Below are 21,534 nucleotides of genomic sequence, written 5' to 3'. Positions count from 1 at the left end.
CCCTCACTCCCCTCTACCTTCCCCCTCACTCCCCCTCTACGTTCCCCCTCACTCCCCCTCTACCTTCCCTCACTCCCTTTCCAAATTCCCCTCTCACTCCCCTTCTACCTTCCCCTCACTCCCCTCTACCTTCCCCCTCACTCCCCCTCTACCTTCCCCTCACCCCCCCTCTACCTTCCCCCACTCCCCTTCTACCTTCCCCTCACTCCCCCTCTACCTTCCCCCACTCCCCCTCTACCTTCCCCCACTCCCCTTCTACCTTCCCCTCACTCCCCTTCTACCTTCCCCCACTCCCCCTCTACCTCCCCACTCCCCCTCTACCTTCCCCCTCACTCCTCCTCTACCTTCCCCTCACTCCCCCTCTACCTTCCCCCTCACTCCCCTCTACCTTCCCCCTCACTCCCCCTCTACCTTCCCCTCACTCCCCCTCTAACCTTCCTCCTCACTCCCTCTCCAAATTCCCCTCTCACTCCCCTTCTACCTTCCCCCTCACTCCCCCTCTACGTTCCCCCTCACTCCCCCTCTACCTTCCCCCTCACTCCCCCTCTACGTTCCCCTCACTCCCCCTCTACCTTCCCTCACTCCCTTTCCAAATTCCCCTCTCACTCCCCTTCTACCTTCCCCTCACTCCCCCTCTACCTTCCCCCACTCCCCCTCTACCTTCCCCTCACTCCCTCTCCAAATTCCCCTCTCACTCCCCTTCTACCTTCCCCCACTCCCCTCTACCTTCCCCCACTCCCCCTCTACCTCCCCCACTCCCCCTCTACCTTCCCCCACTCCCCCTCTACCTTCCCCCTCACTCCTCCTCTACCTTCCCCCTCACTCCCCCTCTACCTTCCCCCTCACTCCCCCCTCTACGTTCCCCCCTCACTCCCCTTCTACCTTCCCCCTCACTCCCCTCTACCTTCCCCCTCACTCCCCTTCTACCTTCCCCCACTCACCCCTCACCTTCCCCCACACTCCCCCTCTACCTACCCCCACACCCCCTCTACCTTCCCTCACTCCCTCTCCAAATTCCCCCTTCACTCCCCCTCTACCTTCCCCTCACTCCTCCTCTACCTTCCCCCCTCACTCCTCCTCTACCTTCCCCCTCACTCCCCCTCTACCTTCCCCCTCACTCCCCTCTACGTTCCCCCCTCACTCCCCTTCTACCTTCCCCCTCACTCCCCCTCTACCTTCCCCCTCACTCCCCTCTACCTTCCCCCTCACTCCCCCTCTACCTTCCCCCTCACTCCCCCTCTACTTTCCCCCTCACTCCCCCCCTACCTTCCCCCTCACTCCCCCTCTACCTTCCTCCTCACTCCCTCTCCAAATTCCCCCCTCACTCCCCCTCTACCTTCCACCTCACTCCCCCTCTACCTTCCCCCTCACTCCCCTTCTACCTTCCCCCTCACTCCCCCTCTACGTTCCCCCTCACTCCCCCTCTACCTTCCCCCTCACTCCCCCTCTACGTTCCCCCTCACTCCCCCTCTACCTTCCCTCACTCCCTTCCAAATTCCCCTCTCACTCCCCTTCTACCTTCCCCTCACTCCCCCTCTACCTTCCCCCACTCCCCCTCTACCTTCCCCTCACTCCCCCTCTACCTTCCCCCACACCTCCTCTACCTTCCCCCCTCACTCCCCCTCTACGTTCCCCCCTCACTCCCCCTCTACCTTCCCTCTCACTCCCCTTCTACCTTCCCCTCACGCCCCCTCTACCTTCCCCTCACTCCCCCTCTACCTTCCCCCACTCCCCCTCTACCTTCCCCTCACTCCCTCTCCAAATTCCCCCTTCACTCCCCCTCTACCTTCCCCCTCACTCCTCCTCTACCTTCCCCCACTCCCCCTCTACCTTCCCCTCACTCCCTCTCCAAATTCCCCCTTCACTCCCCCTCTACCTTCCCCTCACTCCCCCTCTACCTTCCCCCACTCCCCCTCTACCTTCCCCTCACTCCTCTCCAAATTCCCCCTTCACTCCCCCTCTACCTTCCCCTCACTCCTCCTCTACCTTCCCCCTCACTCCCCCTCTACCTTCCCTCTCACTCCCCCTCTACCTTCCCTCTCACTCCCCTTCTACCTTCCCTCTCACTCCCCTTCTACCTTCCCCTCACTCCCCCTCTACCTTCCCCCTCACTCCCCCTCTACCTTCCCCCTCACTCCTCCTCTACCTTCCCCCTCACTCCCCTCTACCTTCCCCCTCACTCCCCCTCTACCTTCCCCCTCACTCCCCCTCTACCTTCCCTCTCACTCCCCTTCTACCTTCCCCTCACTCCCCCTCTACCTTCCCCTCACTCCCCCTCTACCTTCCCTCTCACTCCCCTTCTACCTTCCCTCTCACTCCCCTTCTACCTTCCCCCTCACTCCCCCTCTACTTTCCCCCTCACTCCCCCCCTACCTTCCCCCTCACTCCCCCTCTACCTTCCTCCTCACTCCCTCTCCAAATTCCCCCCTCACTCCCCCTCTACCTTCCCCCTCACTCCCCCTCTACCTTCCTCCTCACTCCCTCTCCAAATTCCCCCCTCACTCCCCCTCTACGTTCCCCTCTCACTCCCCTTCTACCTTCCCCCTCACTCCCCCTCTACTTTCCCCCTCACTCCCCCCCTACCTTCCCCCTCACTCCCCCTCTACCTTCCTCCTCACTCCCTCTCCAAATTCCCCCCTCACTCCCCCTCTACCTTCCCCCTCACTCCCCCTCTACCTTCCTTCTCACTCCCCCTCTACCCTCACCTCACTCCCCCTCTACGTTCCCCCTCACTCCCCCTCTACCTTCCTTCTCACTCCCCCTCTACCCTCCCCTCACTCCCCCTCTACGTTCCCCCTCACTCCCCCTCTACCTTCCTTCTCACTCCCCCTCTACCCTCCCCTCACTCCCCCTCTACGTTCCCCCTCACTCCCCCTCTACCTTCCTTCTCACTCCCCCTCTACCCTCCCCTCACTCCCCCTCTACCTTCCTTCTCACTCCCCCTCTACCCTCCCCTCACTCCCCCTCTACGTTCCCCCTCACTCCCCCTCTACCTTCCTTCTCACTCCCCCTCTACCCTCCCCTCACTCCCCCTCTACGTTCCCCCTCACTCCCCCTCTACCCTCCCCTCACTCCCCCTCTACCTTCCCCCTCACTCCCCCTCTACCTTCCCCTTCACTCCCCCTCTACCTCAAGCGGTTCCCCTGTCAACCCCTGATTTAGCCCCCATCAGGGACACACCACTGTCTTCCTCCTCCTCTCACCTCCTCACTGTCCTCCTCCTCCTCTTCCTCCTCCTCCATCACCTCCTCACTGTCCTCCTCCTCCTCCTCCTCCTCCATCACCTCCCACTGTCCTTCTCCCTGTCCTACTCCTCCTCTATCACCTCCTCCCTGTGGTCTGACCCTTGACCTTGTGGTTAGACCTCTCAGTCTGCTCCTGCTGCCTGCATGTGCCTCTCTGTTGTACTGTCACCACAATAAAAGCTTGTCCCCTCTGTCTCCCTTTGTCTCTGTGTCATAAAACCTTTGTGTCCCTCCCTACTCCCGGTTGCCCCCTCACTTAACCAGAGCTTGGCTTCTTCCTTCACAGCATGTGTTTCTCCCTTTCCTACTCCCACACCTCTCCCCCCACTGAAAATCATCTTCAGCATGATTTAAAAAAAGCACCTGGTGGCGTTGCCATGCTAAGATGTTGCCTGTTCCTGCCCCCGAAGGCCCTGATTGGTACTGACAGACAGTATTGTATAAACAGCTTGGCTATTTCTCTGATCCTTTTTCTCTTTGACCAAAGCTGGGTTGTCTAAAGGACTCCCTCCACTCCCTCATCTCCTCTCCCAATCCTCCTGTCTGTTAGACAGGGTTCTCCTGGCTGCTCTCTGACCAGACTCTGTTCTGCTCTGTGTGTCCCTTGCAGGCAGCTGTACCTCCAAGAGGCAGCAGAGAGGGAGAGAGAGGCCAAGGCCCTGGATAAGCTGTCTAAAGAAGAATACCTGAAGATGATGCTGGAGGAGAGTGGTCCTGTGGAGGACGGACGGAGGAAGGTGAGATGGTTTACCTGTTGTTACCTGTCACACCAACACACACCTGGAGGAGAGTGGTCCTGTGGAGGACGGACGGAGGAAGGTGAGATGGTTTACCTGTTGTTACCTGTCACACCAACACACACCTGGAGGAGAGTGGTCCTGTGGAGGACGGACGGAGGAAGGTGAGATGGTTTACCTGTTGTTACCTGTCACACCAACACACACCTGGAGGAGAGTGGTCCTGTGGAGGACGGACGGAGGAAGGTGAGATGGTTTACCTGTTGTTACCTGTCACACCAACACACACCTGGAGGAGAGTGGTCCTGAGGAGGACGGACGGAGGAAGGTGGGGAAACATTAGGGCGGCAGGTAGCTTAGTGGTTAAGAGCGTTGTACCAGTAACCGAAAGGTCGCTGGTTCTAATCCCCAAGCCGACTAGGTGAAAAATCTGTCGATGTGCCCTTGAGCAAGGCACTTAACCCTAATTGCTCCTGTAAGTCGCTCTGGATAAGAGCGTCTGCTAAATGACCAATTTATTTATTTATTTATTATTAAACATACACACACACTGGACACAAACACTGGACACACACACTGGACACACACACACACACTGGACACACACACTGGACACACACACTGGACACACACACACACTGGACACACACACACACTGGACACACACACTGGACACACACACTGGACACACACACACTGGACACACACACACTGGACACACACACACTGGACACACACACACTGGACACACACACACACACACAGTGAGGTAATAACCGCAGTAGGTTTGAAACCAATTGATCAACTCTATTTCCCTGCTAGGGAATAAGATAGCCCAGAAACACAGATTTCATAACCTCTTGATGGGACCAAATGAAAGCAGGATCAACATCTGTGCTGTAGCAGCTGACCTGGCTGTGCACTGTGGGAAATACCCTGTTTCACACAGAGACCCTTTCACTGTGGGAAATACCCTGTTTCACACAGAGACCCTTTCACTGTGGGAAATACCCTGTTTCCAACAGAGACCATTTCACTGTGGGAAATACCCTGTTTCACACAGAGACCCTTTCACTGTGGGAAATACCCTGTTTCACACAGAGACCCTTTCACTGTGGGAAATACCCTGTTTCACACAGAGACCCTTTCACTGTGGGAAATACCCTGTTTCACACAGATACCATTTCACTGTGGGAAATACCCTGTTTCACACAGAGACCCTTGCACTGTGGGAAATACCCTGTTTCACACAGAGACCCTTGCACTGTGGGAAATACCCTGTTTCACACAGAGACCATTTCACTGTGGGAAATACCCTGTTTCACACAGAGACCCTTTCACTGTGGGAAATACCCTGTTTCACACAGAGACCCTTTCACTGTGGGAAATACCCTGTTTCCAACAGAGACCCTTTCACTGTGGGAAATACCCTGTTTCACACAGATACCCTTTCACTGTGGGAAATACCCTGTTTCACACAGAGACCCTTTCACTGTGGGAAATACCCTGTTTCCAACAGAGACCCTTTCACTGTGGGAAATACCCTGTTTCACACAGAGACCCTTTCACTGTGGGAAATACCCTGTTTCACACAGAGACCATTTCACTGTGGGAAATACCCTGTTTCACACAGAGACCATTTCACTGTGGGAAATACCCTGTTTCACACAGAGACCCTTTCTGGCTAGGTTTGTTGGAGGAGTAGGGACTGGTGGAGGAGTAGGGACTGGTGGAGGAGTAGGGACTGGTAGAGGAGTAGGGACTGGTGGAGGAGTAGGGACTGGTGGAGGAGTAGGGACTGGTAGAGGAGAAGGGACTGGTGGAGGAGTAGGGACTGGTGGAGGAGTAGGGACTGGTAGAGGAGTAGGGACTGGTGGAGGAGTAGGGACTGGTAGAGGAGTAGGGACTGGTGGAGGAGTAGGGACTGGTAGAGGAGTAGGGACTGGTAGAGGAGTAGGGACTGGTGGAGGAGTAGGGACTGCTGTAGGAGTAGGGACTGGTAGAGGAGTAGGGACTGGTGGAGGAGTAGGGACTGGTGGAGGAGTAGGGACTGCTGTAGGAGTAGGGACTGGTAGAGGAGTAGGGACTGGTAGATAAATATTTATAGCAATTTATTGAACTTACAGGCAGCAAACGATCAAATCATTATGGTTTTATAGGAAGTTCGCAAACTAGATCCCTGCAATGTCTTATTGAAGATCTAGATAACTTTTCTGGACTCTCTGGAGTAAAACCTAATTATGATAAGTGTACAATATTACGTATTAGGCCTTAAAAGAATGCAGGTTACCTATAAAATGGGCTGACGGTGAAGTAGACGTACTTGGTATTCATCACACAATATATAAATGAGCTCTCCACAATGAATTCCAATAGAAAACTAGACAAATCCTGCAACCATGGAGAGGTAAATACTTGTCTATTTGTGGAAAAATTACACTGATTAACTCCTTCAACTCCTTCATATCTCAGTTTACTCACTTATGGCGCTGCCTACTCCTGATTACTTGTTTTTCAAATCATATCTCAGGGGGGGGGGTCTCAGATGGTTGAGGGACAGCTCTCGGGGAACTGTGGGGGGGGGGGGTCTTGGAGGGCTGGTGTGCCTGGCGGTTGGGAGCTTGGGCCGGTGGCTGATAGGTCGCTGGTTCGTGTCCCCGTCTTGACCTTGTGGGGTACAGGTTAGTCGAGGTAATTGAGGTAATATGTACAAGTAGGTAGAGGTAAAGTGACTATGCATAGTTAATAAACAGAGAGTAGCAGCAAATAGTTCGGGTAGCCATTTGATTAGCTGTTCAGGAGTCTTATGGCTAGGGGGTAGAAGCTGTTAAGAAGCCTTTTGGACCTAGACTTGGCGCTCCGGTACCACTTGGTGTGCGTTAGCAGAGAGAACAGTCTATGACTAGGGTGGCTTGAGTCTTTGACAATTTTGAGGGCCTTCCTCTGACACAGTCTGGTATAGAGGTCCTGGATGGCAGGGAGCTCGGCCCCAGTAATGTACTGGGCCATACGCACTACCCTCTGTAGTGCCTTGTGTCATCGGTGGATCTGTTGGGGCGGTATGCAAATTGGAGTGTGTCTAGGGTTTCTGGGATAATGGTGTTGATGTGAGCCATGACCAGCCTTTCAAAGCACTTCATGGCTACAGACGTGAGTGCTACGTCTCTGTAGTAATTTAGGCAGGTTACCTTAGTGTTGTTGGGAACGGGGACTATGGTGGTCTGCTTGAAACATATTGGTATTACAGACTCAGTCAGGGACATGTTGAAAATGTCATTGAAGACACTTGCCAGTTGGTCAGCACATGCTCTGAGTACACGTCCTGGTAATCCGTCTGGCCCTGCGGCCTTGTGAATGTTGACCTGTTTAAAGGTCTTACTCACATCGGCTACGGAGAGCGTGATCACATAGTCGTCCGGAGCAGCTGGTGCTCTCATACATGCTTCAGTGTTGCTTGCCTCGAAGCGTGCATAGAAGTCATTTAGTTCGTCTGGTAGGCTTGTGTCACTGGGCAGTTCGCGGCTGTGCTTGCCTTTATAGCTTGTGGGGAACATTCAGGGGAACGTTCCTACGAAAACGTTACTTAATGACCAAATTAGACTCTTAAGGGAACGTTCTCTAAATTTGTGAGAACGTTTGTTGTTAGCTGGGAGGGAACAGATGGTCGTCTGCTGTTGTTGTGAATGTGTGTTGACGTGTTCTGTCCCCACCAGATGTCTGCGGCGGGCAGCCTATCACCACGCCCCTCCCTGTACCGTACCCTATCAGACGAGAGTGTGTGTAGCAGTAACAGGAAGGGCTCGTCCTACGCCTCCTCCCATAGCTCCATGCTGGACCAGGCGCTGCCCAATGACATCCTGTTCTCCACCACTCCACCCTACCATGCCACCCTGCCACCACGTATGCCAGGACAGGGGGGCTCCAACCTCAGGAGTAAGTATTGCACAAACACATCCACGCACAGACACACACAGACGCACCCAAGCACACACACACACACAGATGCACACACACACACACACACACAGACACATACACTCACACACACACACACACAGACGCACACACGCAATGGAGATGTAGCTAGTGTGTCTGTCATGAAGTGTGCATTAAGCAGACATCTGTCACAGCCAGCTAATTCTCTCTCACTGAGACTGAAAGCTTAAAGCGCCATCTCCTCCCTGTGTTCTCACACTGAGAGAGCACCAGGCCATCTGAAAATGTATGAGTTAGAGAGATGTGTCCGGGCTAGACTAGACTGACCAGTGGCAGCTGAGATGGGGAGAGGAAGAGGTATGTGACATGAACATGCGCAATCCTCATTAGGACAGCTACACTGTCTGTCAAACAGAGTGTCCTGTTCACCTGTCACACCCTGTCTGTCTCTTCTCTCCCCTCCTCGGGTTTCATTTCCATATTGGTCTTCATTGCTCTGGTGACATAGAGATAATGTCTTCGAAATGCTGCTGGTTCTTCTCTCTTCACCCTCTTAGCTGGTTCTTCTCTCTTCATCCTTTCAGCTGGTTCTTCTCTCTTCACCGTCTTAGCTGGTCCTCTTCTCTTCACCTTTTTAGCTGGTTCTTGTCTCTTCACCGTCTTAGCTGGTTCTCTTCACCCTCTTAGCTGGTTCTTCTGTCTTCACCCTCTTAGCTGGTTCTTCTCTCTTCACCCTCTTAGCTGGTTCTTCTCTCTTCACCCTCTTAGCTGGTCCTCCTCTTGTTACCCTCTTAAATGGTCCTTCTCTCTTCAGAGTCTTACCTGGTCCTCCTCTCTTCACACTTTTAGCTGGTTCTTCTCTCTTCACCGTCTTAGCTGGTCCTCCTCTCTTCACCTTTTTAGCTGGTTTTTCTCCCTTCACCCTCTTAGCTGGTTCTTGTCTCGTCACCCTCTTAGCTGGTTCTTCTCTCTTTCCCCTATTAGCTGATTCTTCTCTCTTCACCCTCATAGCTGGTTGTTCTCTCTTCACCCTCTTAGCTGGTTCTTCTCTCTTCACCCTCTTAGCTGTTCCTCCTCTCTTCACCCCTTTAGCTCGTTCTTCTCTCTTCACCCTCTTAGCTGGTCCTTCTCTATTTCCCCTCTTAGCTGGTCCTTCTCGCTTCACCCTCTTAGGTGGTTCTTCTCTCTTCACCCTCTTAGCTGGTTTTTCTCTTTTCACCCTCTTAGCTGGTTTTTCTCTCTTCACCCTCTTCGCTGGTTCTTCTCTCTTCACCCTCTTAGCTGGTTCTTCTCTCTTCAACCTCTTAGCTGGTCCTCCTCTCTTCACCCTCTTAGCTGGTTCTTCCCTCTTCACCCTCTTAGCTGGTTCTTTTTGTCACCCTCTTAGCTGGTTCTTCTCTCTTCACACTTTTAGCTGGTTCTTCTCTCTTCACCCTCTTAGCTGGTTCTTCTCTCTTCACCCTCTTAGATGGTTCTTCTCTCTTCACCCTATTAGCTGGTCCTCCTCTCTTCACCGTCTTAGCTGGTTCTTCTCTTTTCACCCTCTTAGCTGGTTCTTCTCTCTTCACCCTCTTAGCTGGTCCTCCTCTCTTCACCTTTTTAGCTGGTTCTTCTTTCTTCACCCTCTTAGCTAGTTCTTCTCTCTTCACCCTCTTAGAGGGTTCTTCTCTCTTCATAAACATTCAACTCATTTCATCAACAAAAAAGTTTTCCCTCCTCCACAAAACAAACCGCTCCTTCGTAGGCCCACTTTTCCTCAAACAATGGGAGATCTTTTACAGCTGAGAAGAACTCAAATCAACTTTTATTCTTGCTTTCACTAATCCTTTAAAAACACATCTTACATCCTGCCCATATCCCGTTTCTATCTTATGTTTCCTACTCAGAAAAATTTACATCTTAGCTTGTCCCAAAATAAAATGTAACAGTTGACATTTTCTTTTCTGTTGCTTATTATATTGAACCCCCCCCCCCCCCAAAAACAGTGTTATTGAAAATCTCCCCTACAGCTTTAAACCAAGACTCCAGCATTTCCAATAGAGGTTTTACCTTGACACACCCCCTATATATGTCTTTCCCATTCACCTCATCCAAACCCACCTCTTCCAACCCTCTCAAATCCAGTAATAACGCCTTTCTTTCTGACTCTGGGATATTGGGTTTAATCCCTAGTCTTGGAAATGGGACGTTTTCATCTTGTACCTTCTTCTTGTGACTATTCAGCATACCCCACTCTTCTGCTGACAGAGCCTTCCTGCAGCTTCCCAGCAGTTGTCCGAAAATCCTTTCCGACCTCACCCCCAAATGTTCAGCCACCCGTCTTCCATCCATTAAGGTGGGCCCAGCCATGGCCATTAACTGTTTTAAGGTGACGATTTTGCCCTTCACCAGAATCTTGGAGAAATGTGGAACAGCTGCAGTTGTACAATACAAAAAAAATACAAAAAAATGTAAATGTACAATCCAGTCTTGCCCCATACACCAGAGGTTCCTCCAACAGCCAATGCACTAACTCCGCTGAAGTTCGTCTGGACACCTTCATTATGCTCCACACCCTAAGAAGGCCTCTGTAAAACGGAGGTACTTCCTCCCTAGAAATCTGGCTACTATCAACCAAAAATAAAGCCTTCTTTAAACCTAATCCCCCAACCTGCTGTAATACAAGACCTGCCACCCCTCTCCAAACCACATTTTCCGGTCCATAAAGCAACCTTTGAATAAACTGAAACCGGAAAGCAGCAGCCCTACTAGCAAGATGTACAAGACCTTGTCCCCCCTCCTCTTTTGACAAATACAAAACACTTTGTGGAACCCAGTGATATTTATCCCAAAAGAAATCCACAATAATTGCCTGTATCTTAGCCAGAAGGCCAGATGGTGGCTCTAAAACTGACAACCGATGCCACAGTGCAGAGGCAACCACATTGTTAACTATAATAGTGCGCCCCCTATATGACATACGAGATAACAACCAACGCCATCTCCTCATCCTCCCTTCCACCATTTCAACCACCCCAATCCATTTTTTTCCCATTGTCCCCTCATCTCCTAGGTACACTCCAAGATACTTAAAACCTACCTTACACCATTCCAGCCCCCCTGGCAAAGCCATGATCCCTCCAGACCATTCTCCAATCTGTAAAGCACAACTTTTTTCCCAATTTACCTTTGCAGAGGATATTCCACTAAAACGATCAAACATTAGACTCAAACTATCCACCTCCGCTTGATTTTTCACTAAAACAACTACATCATCAGCATAGGCTGAGAGACGAATAGGAGGAATATCCTCTGAAAGGTACACCCCTTCAATGCGACTTCTAATGCTATTTAGTAGTGGCTCTATAGCAATGGATATATAACATTCCTGACAAAGAACACCCCTGCCTAATACCTCTACACACTTTAAAAGGAGCACTCAAGCCACCGTTAACTTTGAATACACTTTCAATGTCACCATATATCACCCTTATCATGGCAATAAAACCAGAGCTGAACCCAAACGCCTCAAAAGTGTGCCATAAGTATTGATGTTCAACTCGGTCAAATGCCTTTTCCTGATCAATTGAAATTAGACCAGCATCCAACCCAATAGCCCTAGAGACGTCCCAAAAAATCACAAATCAGAGAAATGTTATCCCCTATCTGCCTGCCAGGAACACAGTAGGACTGGTCCGTATGATTTGCCCCATCACCTCCCTCAGCCTGTTGGACAAAGCCTTTGACAGGATCTTATAATCAGTGCACAATAAAGCCACCGGCCTCCAGTTCTTCACCTCCCTAGGGTCACCCTTTTTGGGCAGTAGGGTGAGGACAGCCCTTCTGCAGCTTATTGGTAGTAACCCTCCGGTTAAACTATCATTAACTACTGCTAGCCAATCCTCTCCCAACATAGCCCAAAAATATTTTAAAAAGTCAACGGGAAGCCCATCAATGCCTGGTGCCCTTCCATTTTCATGCATTTTAATGCAGTGTATAGCTCCTGCAAAGACAATGGTTGCTCTAGCTCAACCTGAGCTTCTGCAGCCACCTGTGGGAGCCCATCAAGGAACTGCTGTGTCACTGTTTTATCCTTTTTGTACTCACACTTGTAGAGCTCAGCATAGAACTCTACTGCCCTCTTTCTAATTTCACTAGGGCTAGTGAGCTCCTGTCCAACAGCTGATTTGAGACAATGAATAATGTTTCTTTGTCCATTATTTTTCTCTAAACCAAAGAAAAATGTGGATGAGGCATCCATTTCAGAGATTCCTTGAAACGTACTTCTCACCAATGCCCCCTGTGCTCTGATACCCAGCAGGTCTGCCAATGCAGCTTTTTTCCTCTTGAGGGCCTGAGTATGGCCTCGATCTCTTGTGGTCTCAACCAACGTCATGAGTTCCACTATTTCAGTCTCTAGGGCTTTCATTGATCTGGTGATATCCTTGGTGACATTCCTTGTGTATTGATTACAGAATTGTTGAATCTGAATTTTCCCTATATCCCACCACTGTTGAAGGGATACAAAACTGGCCTTTTGAGACCTCCACCTCTCCCAGAAAAAACTAAAACATTTCCTGAAGTGAGCATCACTCAATAAAGTTATATTAAAATGCCAGTGTGCGCTTTTGGGTTTTACATCGTTAATGAACACCACCTCTGTTATTAAACAATGATCAGAAAATCCCACTGGGGTTATCACACTTGATTTACAGACCTGAGATTGATGCTCAAAACAATAAAACCTATCTAAACTGGCCATAGAGATGGTGTACTCTCTCACATGGGCCCAGGTGTACTGTCTCGTGCCTCCATGTTGACTCCGCCAAATATCACACAGTTCGTGTGTTACAATGAGGCGTTAAAAAAAAGTCATTGAGGCTATATGAGGTTCTTTGTGATTTCTATCTAAATCACTGACTGTGCAGTTAAAATCCCCAGCAATAAAAACTCTTCATTATTACATTTCTCAATGGTATTTGAAAATGTGTCTAAAAAACATGCCCTCTCAACTGCCACCACTGGGGCATATACATTTATCAGACACATAGTGATGTTTTCATACCTCGCTCTAACTTTTAATAACCTCCCCTCAACTACCTCTTCAACCTCATATGACAAAGGCAAAAACCCTTTTGAGAACAAGATGGCCACACCCCCACTTTTTGAGTTTTTATGACTACACACCACTGCCCCCCCCCACTCCTGTTTCCACATAACTTCATTTTCCAAATTACTATGTGTTTTTTGTAGAACATTTGTCACTTCCCTTTCCCCTAATTAACTCATACACTATGGTTCTTTTTTTAACGTCTCTTGCCCCATTTACGTTTAAAGAAGAAATCTTGAAACTGCTCATGGATGGAAAAAAAATACAAAGGACGACACATAAACCACATCTCTTTAGAGAGTTAAGGCTGCGACTGAACTCTTTCATTTTCTTTAGAATTTACATCACTTATCACTCTCGTGACCACTTTCTTGAGTCTAGCAATTTCAGGGCTTGTCAAACCTCCCCCTGTTATTTTTGACATCAGAAACTTTGCTGATTCAATAAACAATTCACTTTCATGGAAATAATCTGTTACATTATAATCCTGCATATATATCTTCCCTTTTGTCAACTTCAGAAATTGATGTACCTTCTCAATCACATACCTCCCTTCCACCCCATTTATCTCACTATTTTGTTGTGACGCATCAGATGACTCACTCTCGCTATCCTCCCCAGAAGAAAACTCCACCATCTCTACAACCTGTTTATCTTCAACTGATTTATCAGTGTCTACCTTCCTCTTGGAGTTAGACCCTTCACCACCCCTTACATTCTTCCTCTTACTCCTCGGTACTTTGAAAACAGCTGCTTCCTTTTCCATTATTTCAATCTCCTCTTGAACTCCAATTTCATTTTCCAGCACCACCTCAGCGACGGCAGTCGCAATCTCACCGACTTTTTCCCCTCCTTCTTTGTTCTGATCTACCACAATTGCCCTCGTATCCACACTGCCTTCCTCTCCTACCATATCTGCCCACCTTCTCCCTTCCCCTGAACCCTTAGCATGTTCATCCCTTCGCGGTGGTGCATTAGCTGCACCAGCACTAGAGCTGCTACCAGAATCTGCACGCTCATTCTCGGGACAATTACGCACCAAATGCCCCTCTCTTCCACAGCCAAAGCATTTCATTGATTCAGTAGAAGCGTATAAGACATAATCAAATCCATCAATCTTAAAACTGAATGCTAAATTCAGTTGATTAATGTCCTTTTTTTAAATCATATGCACTTGTCTCCTATGAGACACGACATGTTTCAGCAACAAACCATTTGCATCCAAAAAGAACCTTCTTTATTTTAGATACAAGTTGACCATGACGAGATAACTCTCGCTCCAACACTTCATCTCTAACAAATGGTGGCACGTTAGAAAGTATAAATTTCTTCGCCGGATTCATAAGCGGAAATACAGACGTCTGTGTCTCCCGCAACACAACACCACTCTCAACTATCATATTCACCTTTTCAATGGAATCTAAAAATATCACTACAGCGCTATTCATCCTTGAGGCTGATTTGATGCTATCATACCCAATGATAGCACCCACTGCCATGTTACATTCTTCCACTGAACACCCGGCTGCAGCAGGAATATTTACTCCATGCTGCCGACTAAGTTTTTCAAACTCCAAACCTCCGCGAGTGGCCATTGCAACCAGCCCCACCCGCTGGTTGTGCCGTCGAGAAAAACAACCTCAACGATCCAACCACCCCTATACGTGCTTAGTGATAGTTATACAAGATAACCTTAAAACAACTAAACTAATCAATATATATATATATATATATATATATATATATATATATATATATATATATATATATATATATATATACACACACCAAAACCCAATAGAGTGAAAATAATTCCAGTCGCTCTCACAATCACTCCTGCTTCACGACTCACTCCCAGCATGCACTCCAACGAGAGAGAGAGAGAGAGAGAAGGGAGAGAGAGAGAGAGAGAGAGAGAGAGAGAGAGAGAGAGAGAGAGAGAGAGAGAGAGAGAGAGAGAGAGAGAGAGAGAGAGAGAGAGAGAGAGAGAGAGAGAGAGAGAGAGAGAGAGAGAGAGAGAGAGAGAGAGAGAGAGAGAGAGAGAGAGAGAGAGAGAGAGAGAGAGAGAGAGAGAGAGAGAGAGAGGTGAGAAGAGAGAGAGAGAGACAGAGAGAGAGAGGAGGGAAGAGAGAGAGTCAGATATAGTGGAAGTGAAAGGATAGGAAGGGAAAGAAAGTGGTTGTTGATTGAGACCTGAAGACATCCTTTGAGACAAGTCATTTATCACCCTTCAGAGGAGAGAGGAGAGATGGTGTAGTGGGGAAATTTAAGATTAATACATTTATATTCCATTAGGACTAGTTAACACAATGTTTAGCATATTTATGTTTCCTCTTTCTGTAATAACAATATTACTAATATTTCCAGTGTTCTGTTATTGTATTCTGGGAGTCTGTGAGATTCTTTAGTTATGTGTTTCTATATGTGATCTCAAATGACTGCCTCGCCTGGTTCACCAACTACTTCTCAGATAGAGTTCAATGTGTCAAATCGGAGGGCCTGTTGTCTGGACCTCTGGCAGTCTCTATGGGGATGCCACAGGGTTCAATTCTCGGGCCGACTCTTTTCTCTGTGAATATCAATGATGTCGCTCTTGCTGCTGGTGACTCTCAGATCCACCTCTACGCAGACGACACCATTTTGTATATATCTGGCCCTTCATTGGACACTGTGTTAACAAACCTCCAAACGAGCTTCAACGCCATACAACACTCCTTCCGTAGCCTCCAACTGCTCTTAAACACTAGTAAAACTAAATGCATGCTCTTCAATCGAACGCTGCTGGCACCCGCCCACCCGACTGGAATCACTACTCTCGACGGGTCTGACCTGGAGTATGTGAACAACTACAAAAACCTAGGTGTCTGGTTAGACTGTAAACTCTCCTTCCAGACTCACATTAAGAATCTCCAATCCAAAGTGAAATCTAGAATCGGCTTCCTATTTCGCAACAAAGCCTCCTTCACTCATGCTGCCAAACATGCCCTCGTAAAACTGACTATCCTACCGATCCTTGACTTCGGCGATGTCATTTACAAAATAGCCTCCAACACTCTACTCAGCAAATTGGATGTAGTCTATCACAGTGCCATCCGTTTTGTCACCAAAGCCCCATATACTACCCACCACTGTGACCTGTACGCTCTCGTTGGCTGGCCCTCACTACATATTAGTCGCCAAACCCACTGGCTCCAGGCCATCTATAAATCACTGCTAGGCAAATCCCCGCCTTATCTTAGCTCATTGGTCACCATAGCAACACCCACCCGTAGTATGCGCTCCAGCAGGTATATCTCACTGGTCATCCCCAAAGCCAACACCTCCTTTGGCCGCCATTCCTTCCAGTTCTCTGCTGCCAATGACTGGAACGAACTGCAAAAATCTCTGAAGCTGGAGACTCTTATCTCCCTCACTAACTTTAAGCATCAGTTGTCAGAGCAGCTTACCGATCACTGCACCTGTACACAGCCCATCTGAAATTAGCCCACCCAACTACCTCATCCCCATATTGTTATTTATTTTGCTCATTTACACCCCAGTATCTCTATTTGCACATCCTCTTTTGCACATCTATCATTCCAGTGTTAATACTAATTGTAATTATTTTGCACTATGGCCTATTTATTGCCTTACCTCCATAACTTGCTACATTTGCACACACTGTATATATATTTTCTGTTGTATTTTTGACTTTATGTTTTGTTTTACCCCATATGTAAATCGGTGTTGTTGTTTTTATCGCACTGCTTTGCTTTATCTTGGCCAGGTCGCAGTTGTAAATGAGAACTTGTTCTCAACTGGTTTACCTGGTTAAATAAAGGTTAAATAAAAATTAAATAAATGAAAATTAGAGTGTGCTCAGAAAAGGCACGTTAGACTTTTGTCCTCTGTAACTAGAACTTTATAATCTCTGTACCTCTTTAGCAGACCTTTGACCTTTGACCTGATGCTCACTGGGTCTTGTGTACGGCTCCTAGCCAAGGACACTGGGTCTTGTTTGGTCTTTCTTGCAAGATTTAGTGACCTTGTTGATAGAACAGTTGTTCCTGTTAGTGGTTATAAGGGCGGAAGTCCTGTTAGTCATTTTCTCTGGTCCTGTGCTAGAGGTGAATTAATTTAGATTAATCTACAAATGATCTGAAGTCAAATACCTTGTGTGTACTGGTCACTGACCTGACTGTCTTCTCTCTCTCTCGAGGTGAGTTCTGGTTCTCTGACGGCTCGCTGACTGACAGGTCAAAGTTCAACGACCCTGGTCTCATGCCCCTTCCTGACCCCGCCTCCGGACTCGACTGGTCACATCTGGTGGACGCCGCACGCGCCTTCGAAGGTAAGGAGCAGGGTCGTGTGTGTGTAAGTGCATTAGCATCTGTGTGAGTGCATGTGTAGAATATCTAACTACTCTAGAAGCTCTAACTACCGTAGGATTTTAAACTACTGTAGAATCTGTAACTACTGCAGAAGCTGTAAATACTGTAGAATCTCTAACTACCGTAGAATCTGTAACTACTGTAGAATCTGTAACTACTGTAGAATCTCTAACTACCGTAGAATCTCTAACTACTGTAGAAGCTGTAACTACTGTAGAATCTAACTACCGTAGAATCTGTAACTACTGTAGAATCTCTAACTACCATAAATCTCTAACTGCCATAGAAACTCAAACTACTGTAGAATATGTAACTACTGTAGAATCTGTAACTATCATAGATACTCTAACTACCGTAGAATCTCTAACTACTGTAGAAGTTCTAACTACCATAGAAAATCTAACTACCGTAGAAACTTTATGTGCCATAGAAGCTTTAACTACCGTAGAATATCTAACTACCATAGAATATCTAACTACTGTAGGAGATCTAAATACTGTAGAATATCTAACTACCGTAGAATCTCTAACCACTGTAGAAGCTTTAACTACTGTAGGAACTCCAACTACCGTAGAAGCTCTAACTACTGTAGAATATCTAACTACCGTAGAAGTTCTAACTACATTTACATTTACATTTTAGTCATTTAGCAGACGCTCTTATCCAGAGCGACTTACAGTTAGTGAGTGCATACATTATTTTTTATTTTTTTATTTCTTTCATACTGGCCCCCCGTGGGAATCGAACCCACAACCCTGGCGTTGCAAACGCCATGCTCTACATCCCTGCCGGCCATTCCCTCCCCTACACTGGACGACGCTGGGCCAATTGTGCGCCGCCCCATGGGTCTACTGTAGAATCTCTAACTACAGTAGAATTTCTAACTACCGTATAAGTTATAACTACCGTAAAATGTCTAACTACTGAAGAATCTCTAACTACTGTAGAAGTTCTAAGGAAGAGAGACCCATAATGAAACAGAGCTGAAACACCCTATACCACCCTGCATCCCACTGCTGGCTTGCATCTGAAGCTAAGCAGGGTTGGTCCTGGATGGGAGACCAGATGCTGCTGGAAGTGGTGTTGGAAGGCCAGTAGAGGGCGCTCTTCCCTCTGCTCTGAGGAGATCCCAGGGCAGTGACGGGGACATTTCCCTGTGTTAAGGGTGCTGACTTTTGGATGGGACGTTACATGGGTGTCCTGACTCTCGGTTGTCATTAAAAATCCCATGGCACTTATCTGTCACGTCTCCTCCCGTTGATCCCCTCCGGCGCTCTGATTCGCCGGTCTACTGAGCCACCAGTCTGAGCGCACCACCTCGGCAACACCGGAATGGAAACCCAACGCACCCTAATCACCTCCAGCGCACCTGCACCTCATCATCTCATCACCACCCCTATTTAGCCCTGGACTGTTCTGGATGATGTTGTGTGTGATTGTTAAGCTTCGTGTCGGTTACTCTATCTTTGTTATTTATCTTTGTCATTGTTAAGTAAACCTTGACCTTGTTAATTCCTGCATCTGCGTCATGCCTCTTCGTATACTCAGTACGCGTCACATTATTGTAAGTGTAGGAGTTTTAACCCTGGTGTCATGGCAAAATTCCCATCATGGCCACCTAATCATCCCCCTCATTCCTAACTACTGCTTCTAGAGCCCTAACTACTGCTTCTAGAGCCCTAACTACTGCTTCTAGAGCCCTAACTACTGCTTCTAGGGCCCTAACTACTGCTTCTAGGGACCTAACTACCGCTTCTAGAGCCCTAACTACTGCTTCTAGGGACCTAACTACTGCTTCTTGAACCCTAACTACTACTTCTAGAGCCCTAACTACTGCTTCTAGAGCCCTAACTACTGCTTCTAGAGCCCTAACTACTGCTTCTCGGGCCCTAACTACTGCTTCTAGGGCCCTAACTATTGCTTCTAGAGCCCTAACTACTGCTTCTAGAGCCCAAACTACTGCTTCTAGAGCCCTGACTACTGCTTCTAGAACCCTGACTACTGCTTCTAGAACCCTAACTACTGCTTCTACAGCCCTAACTACTGCTTCTAGAGCCCTAACTACTGCTTCTAGAGCCCTAACTACTGCTTCTAGAGCCCTAACTACTGCTCCTAGATCCCTAACTACTGCTTCTAGAGCCCTAACTACTGCTTCTAGAGCCCTAACTACTGCTTCTAGAGCCCTAACTACTGCTTCTCGGGCCCTAACTACTGCTTCTAGGGCCCTAACTATTGCTTCTAGAGCCCTAACTACTGCTTCTAGAGCCCAAACTACTGCTTCTAGAGCCCTAACTACTGCTTCTAGAGCCCTAACTACTGATTCTAGAACCCTAACTACTGCTTCTAGAACCCTAACTACTGCTTCTACAGCCCTAACTACTGCTTCTAGAGCCCTAACTACTGCTCCTAGAGCCCTAACTACTGCTCCTAGAGCCCTAACTACTGCTTATAGAGCCCTAACTACTACTTCTAGAGCCCAAACTACTGCTTCTAGAGCCCTAACTACTGCTTCTAGAGCCCTAACTACTGCTTCTAGAGCCCTAACTACTGCTTCTCGGGCCCTAACTACTGCTTCTAGAGCCCTAACTACTGCTTCTAGAGCCCTAACTACTGCTTCTAGAGCCCTAACTACTGCTTCTCGGGCCCTAACTACTGATTCTAGGGCCCTAACTATTGCTTCTAGAGCCCTAACTACTGCTTCTAGAGCCCAAACTACTGCTTCTAGAGCCCTAACTACTGCTTCTAGAACCCTAACTACTGCTTCTACAGCCCTAACTACTGCTTCTAGAGCCCTAACTACTGCTTCTAGAGCCCTAACTACTGCTCCTAGAGCCCTAACTACTGCTCCTAGAGCCCTAACTACTGCTCCTAGAGCCCTAACTACTGCTTCTAGAGCCCTAACTACTGCTTCTAGAGCCCTAACTACTGCTCCTAGAGACATAACTACTGCTTCTAGAGCCCTAACTACTGCTTCTAGAGCCCTAACACCTGCTTCTAGAGCCCTAACACCTGCTTCTAGAGCCCTAACTACTGCTTCTAGAGCCTTAACTACTGCTTCTAGAGCCCTAACTACTGCTTCTAGAGCCCTAACTACTGCTTCTAGAGCCCTAACTACTGCTTCTCGGGCCCTAACTACTGCTTCTAGAGCCCTAACTACTGCTTCTAGAACCCTAACTACTGCTTCTAGAGCCCTAACTACTGCTTCTCGGGCCCTAACTACTGCATCTAGAGCCCTAACTACTGCTTTTAGAGCCCTAACTACTGCTTCTAGAGCCCTAACTACTGCTTCTAGGGCCCTAACTACTGCTTCTAGGGCCCTAACTACTGCTTCTAGAGCCCTAACTACTGCTTCTAGAGCCCTAACTACTGCTTCTAGAGCCCTAACTACTGCTTCTAGAGCCCTAACTACTGCTTCTCGGGCCCTAACTACTGCTTCTCGGGCCCTAACTACTGCTTCTAGAGCCTTTACTACTGCTTCTAGAGCCCTAACTACTGCTTCTCGGGCCCTAACTACTGCTTCTAGAGCCCTAACTACTGTTTTTAGGGACCTAACTACTGCTTCTAGAGCCCTAACTAATGCTTCTAGGGCCCTAACTACTGCTTCTAGAGCCCTAACTACTGCTTCTAAAGCCCTAACTACTGCTTCTAGAGCCCTAACTACTGCTTACAGGGCCCTAACTACTGCTTCTAGAGCCCTAACTACTGCTTACAGGGCCCTAACTACTGCTTCTAGAGCCCTAACTACTGCTTCTAGGGCCCTAACTACTGCTTCTAGAACCCTAACTACTGCTTCTACAGCCCTAACTACTGCTTCTAGAGCCCTAACTACTGCTCCTAGAGCCCTAACTACTGCTCCTAGAGCCCTAACTACTGCTTATAGAGCCCTAACTACTACTTCTAGAGCCCAAACTACTGCTTCTAGAGCCCTAACTACTGCTTCTAGAGCCCTAACTACTGCTTCTAGAGCCCTAACTACTGCTTCTAGAGCCCTAACTACTGCTTCTAGAGCCCTAACTACTGCTTCTCGGGCCCTAACTACTGATTCTAGGGACCTAACTATTGCTTCTAGAGCCCTAACTACTGCTTCTAGAGCCCAAACTACTGCTTCTAGAGCCCTAACTACTGCTTCTAGAACCCTAACTACTGCTTCTACAGCC

At 48.3% G+C, this 21,534-nt stretch overlaps 1 protein-coding gene across 1 annotated transcript in view; it reads left to right on the top strand.

Moving 5' to 3' along the window:
* Window positions 1-21,534, top strand: part of LOC311134493 (signal-induced proliferation-associated 1-like protein 2) — a gene marked incomplete at both ends in the record, with an annotated part of 247,625 nt that overhangs the window by 183,202 nt on the left and 42,889 nt on the right. Inside the window, 3 exon segments of the mRNA XM_084168193.1 lie at window positions 3,856-3,982; window positions 7,696-7,915; window positions 17,206-17,337. Of these exon segments, the coding sequence (XP_084024319.1) occupies window positions 3,856-3,982; window positions 7,696-7,915; window positions 17,206-17,337 (479 nt within the window).

The sequence above is a fragment of the Coregonus lavaretus genome (assembly GCF_964263955.1).
Source record: "Coregonus lavaretus genome assembly, chromosome: 1".
Classification (NCBI taxonomy): domain Eukaryota; kingdom Metazoa; phylum Chordata; class Actinopteri; order Salmoniformes; family Salmonidae; genus Coregonus; species Coregonus lavaretus.
Note: the sequence above shows the minus strand (reverse complement) of the source record. Positions and strands in the feature narration are given on the sequence as shown.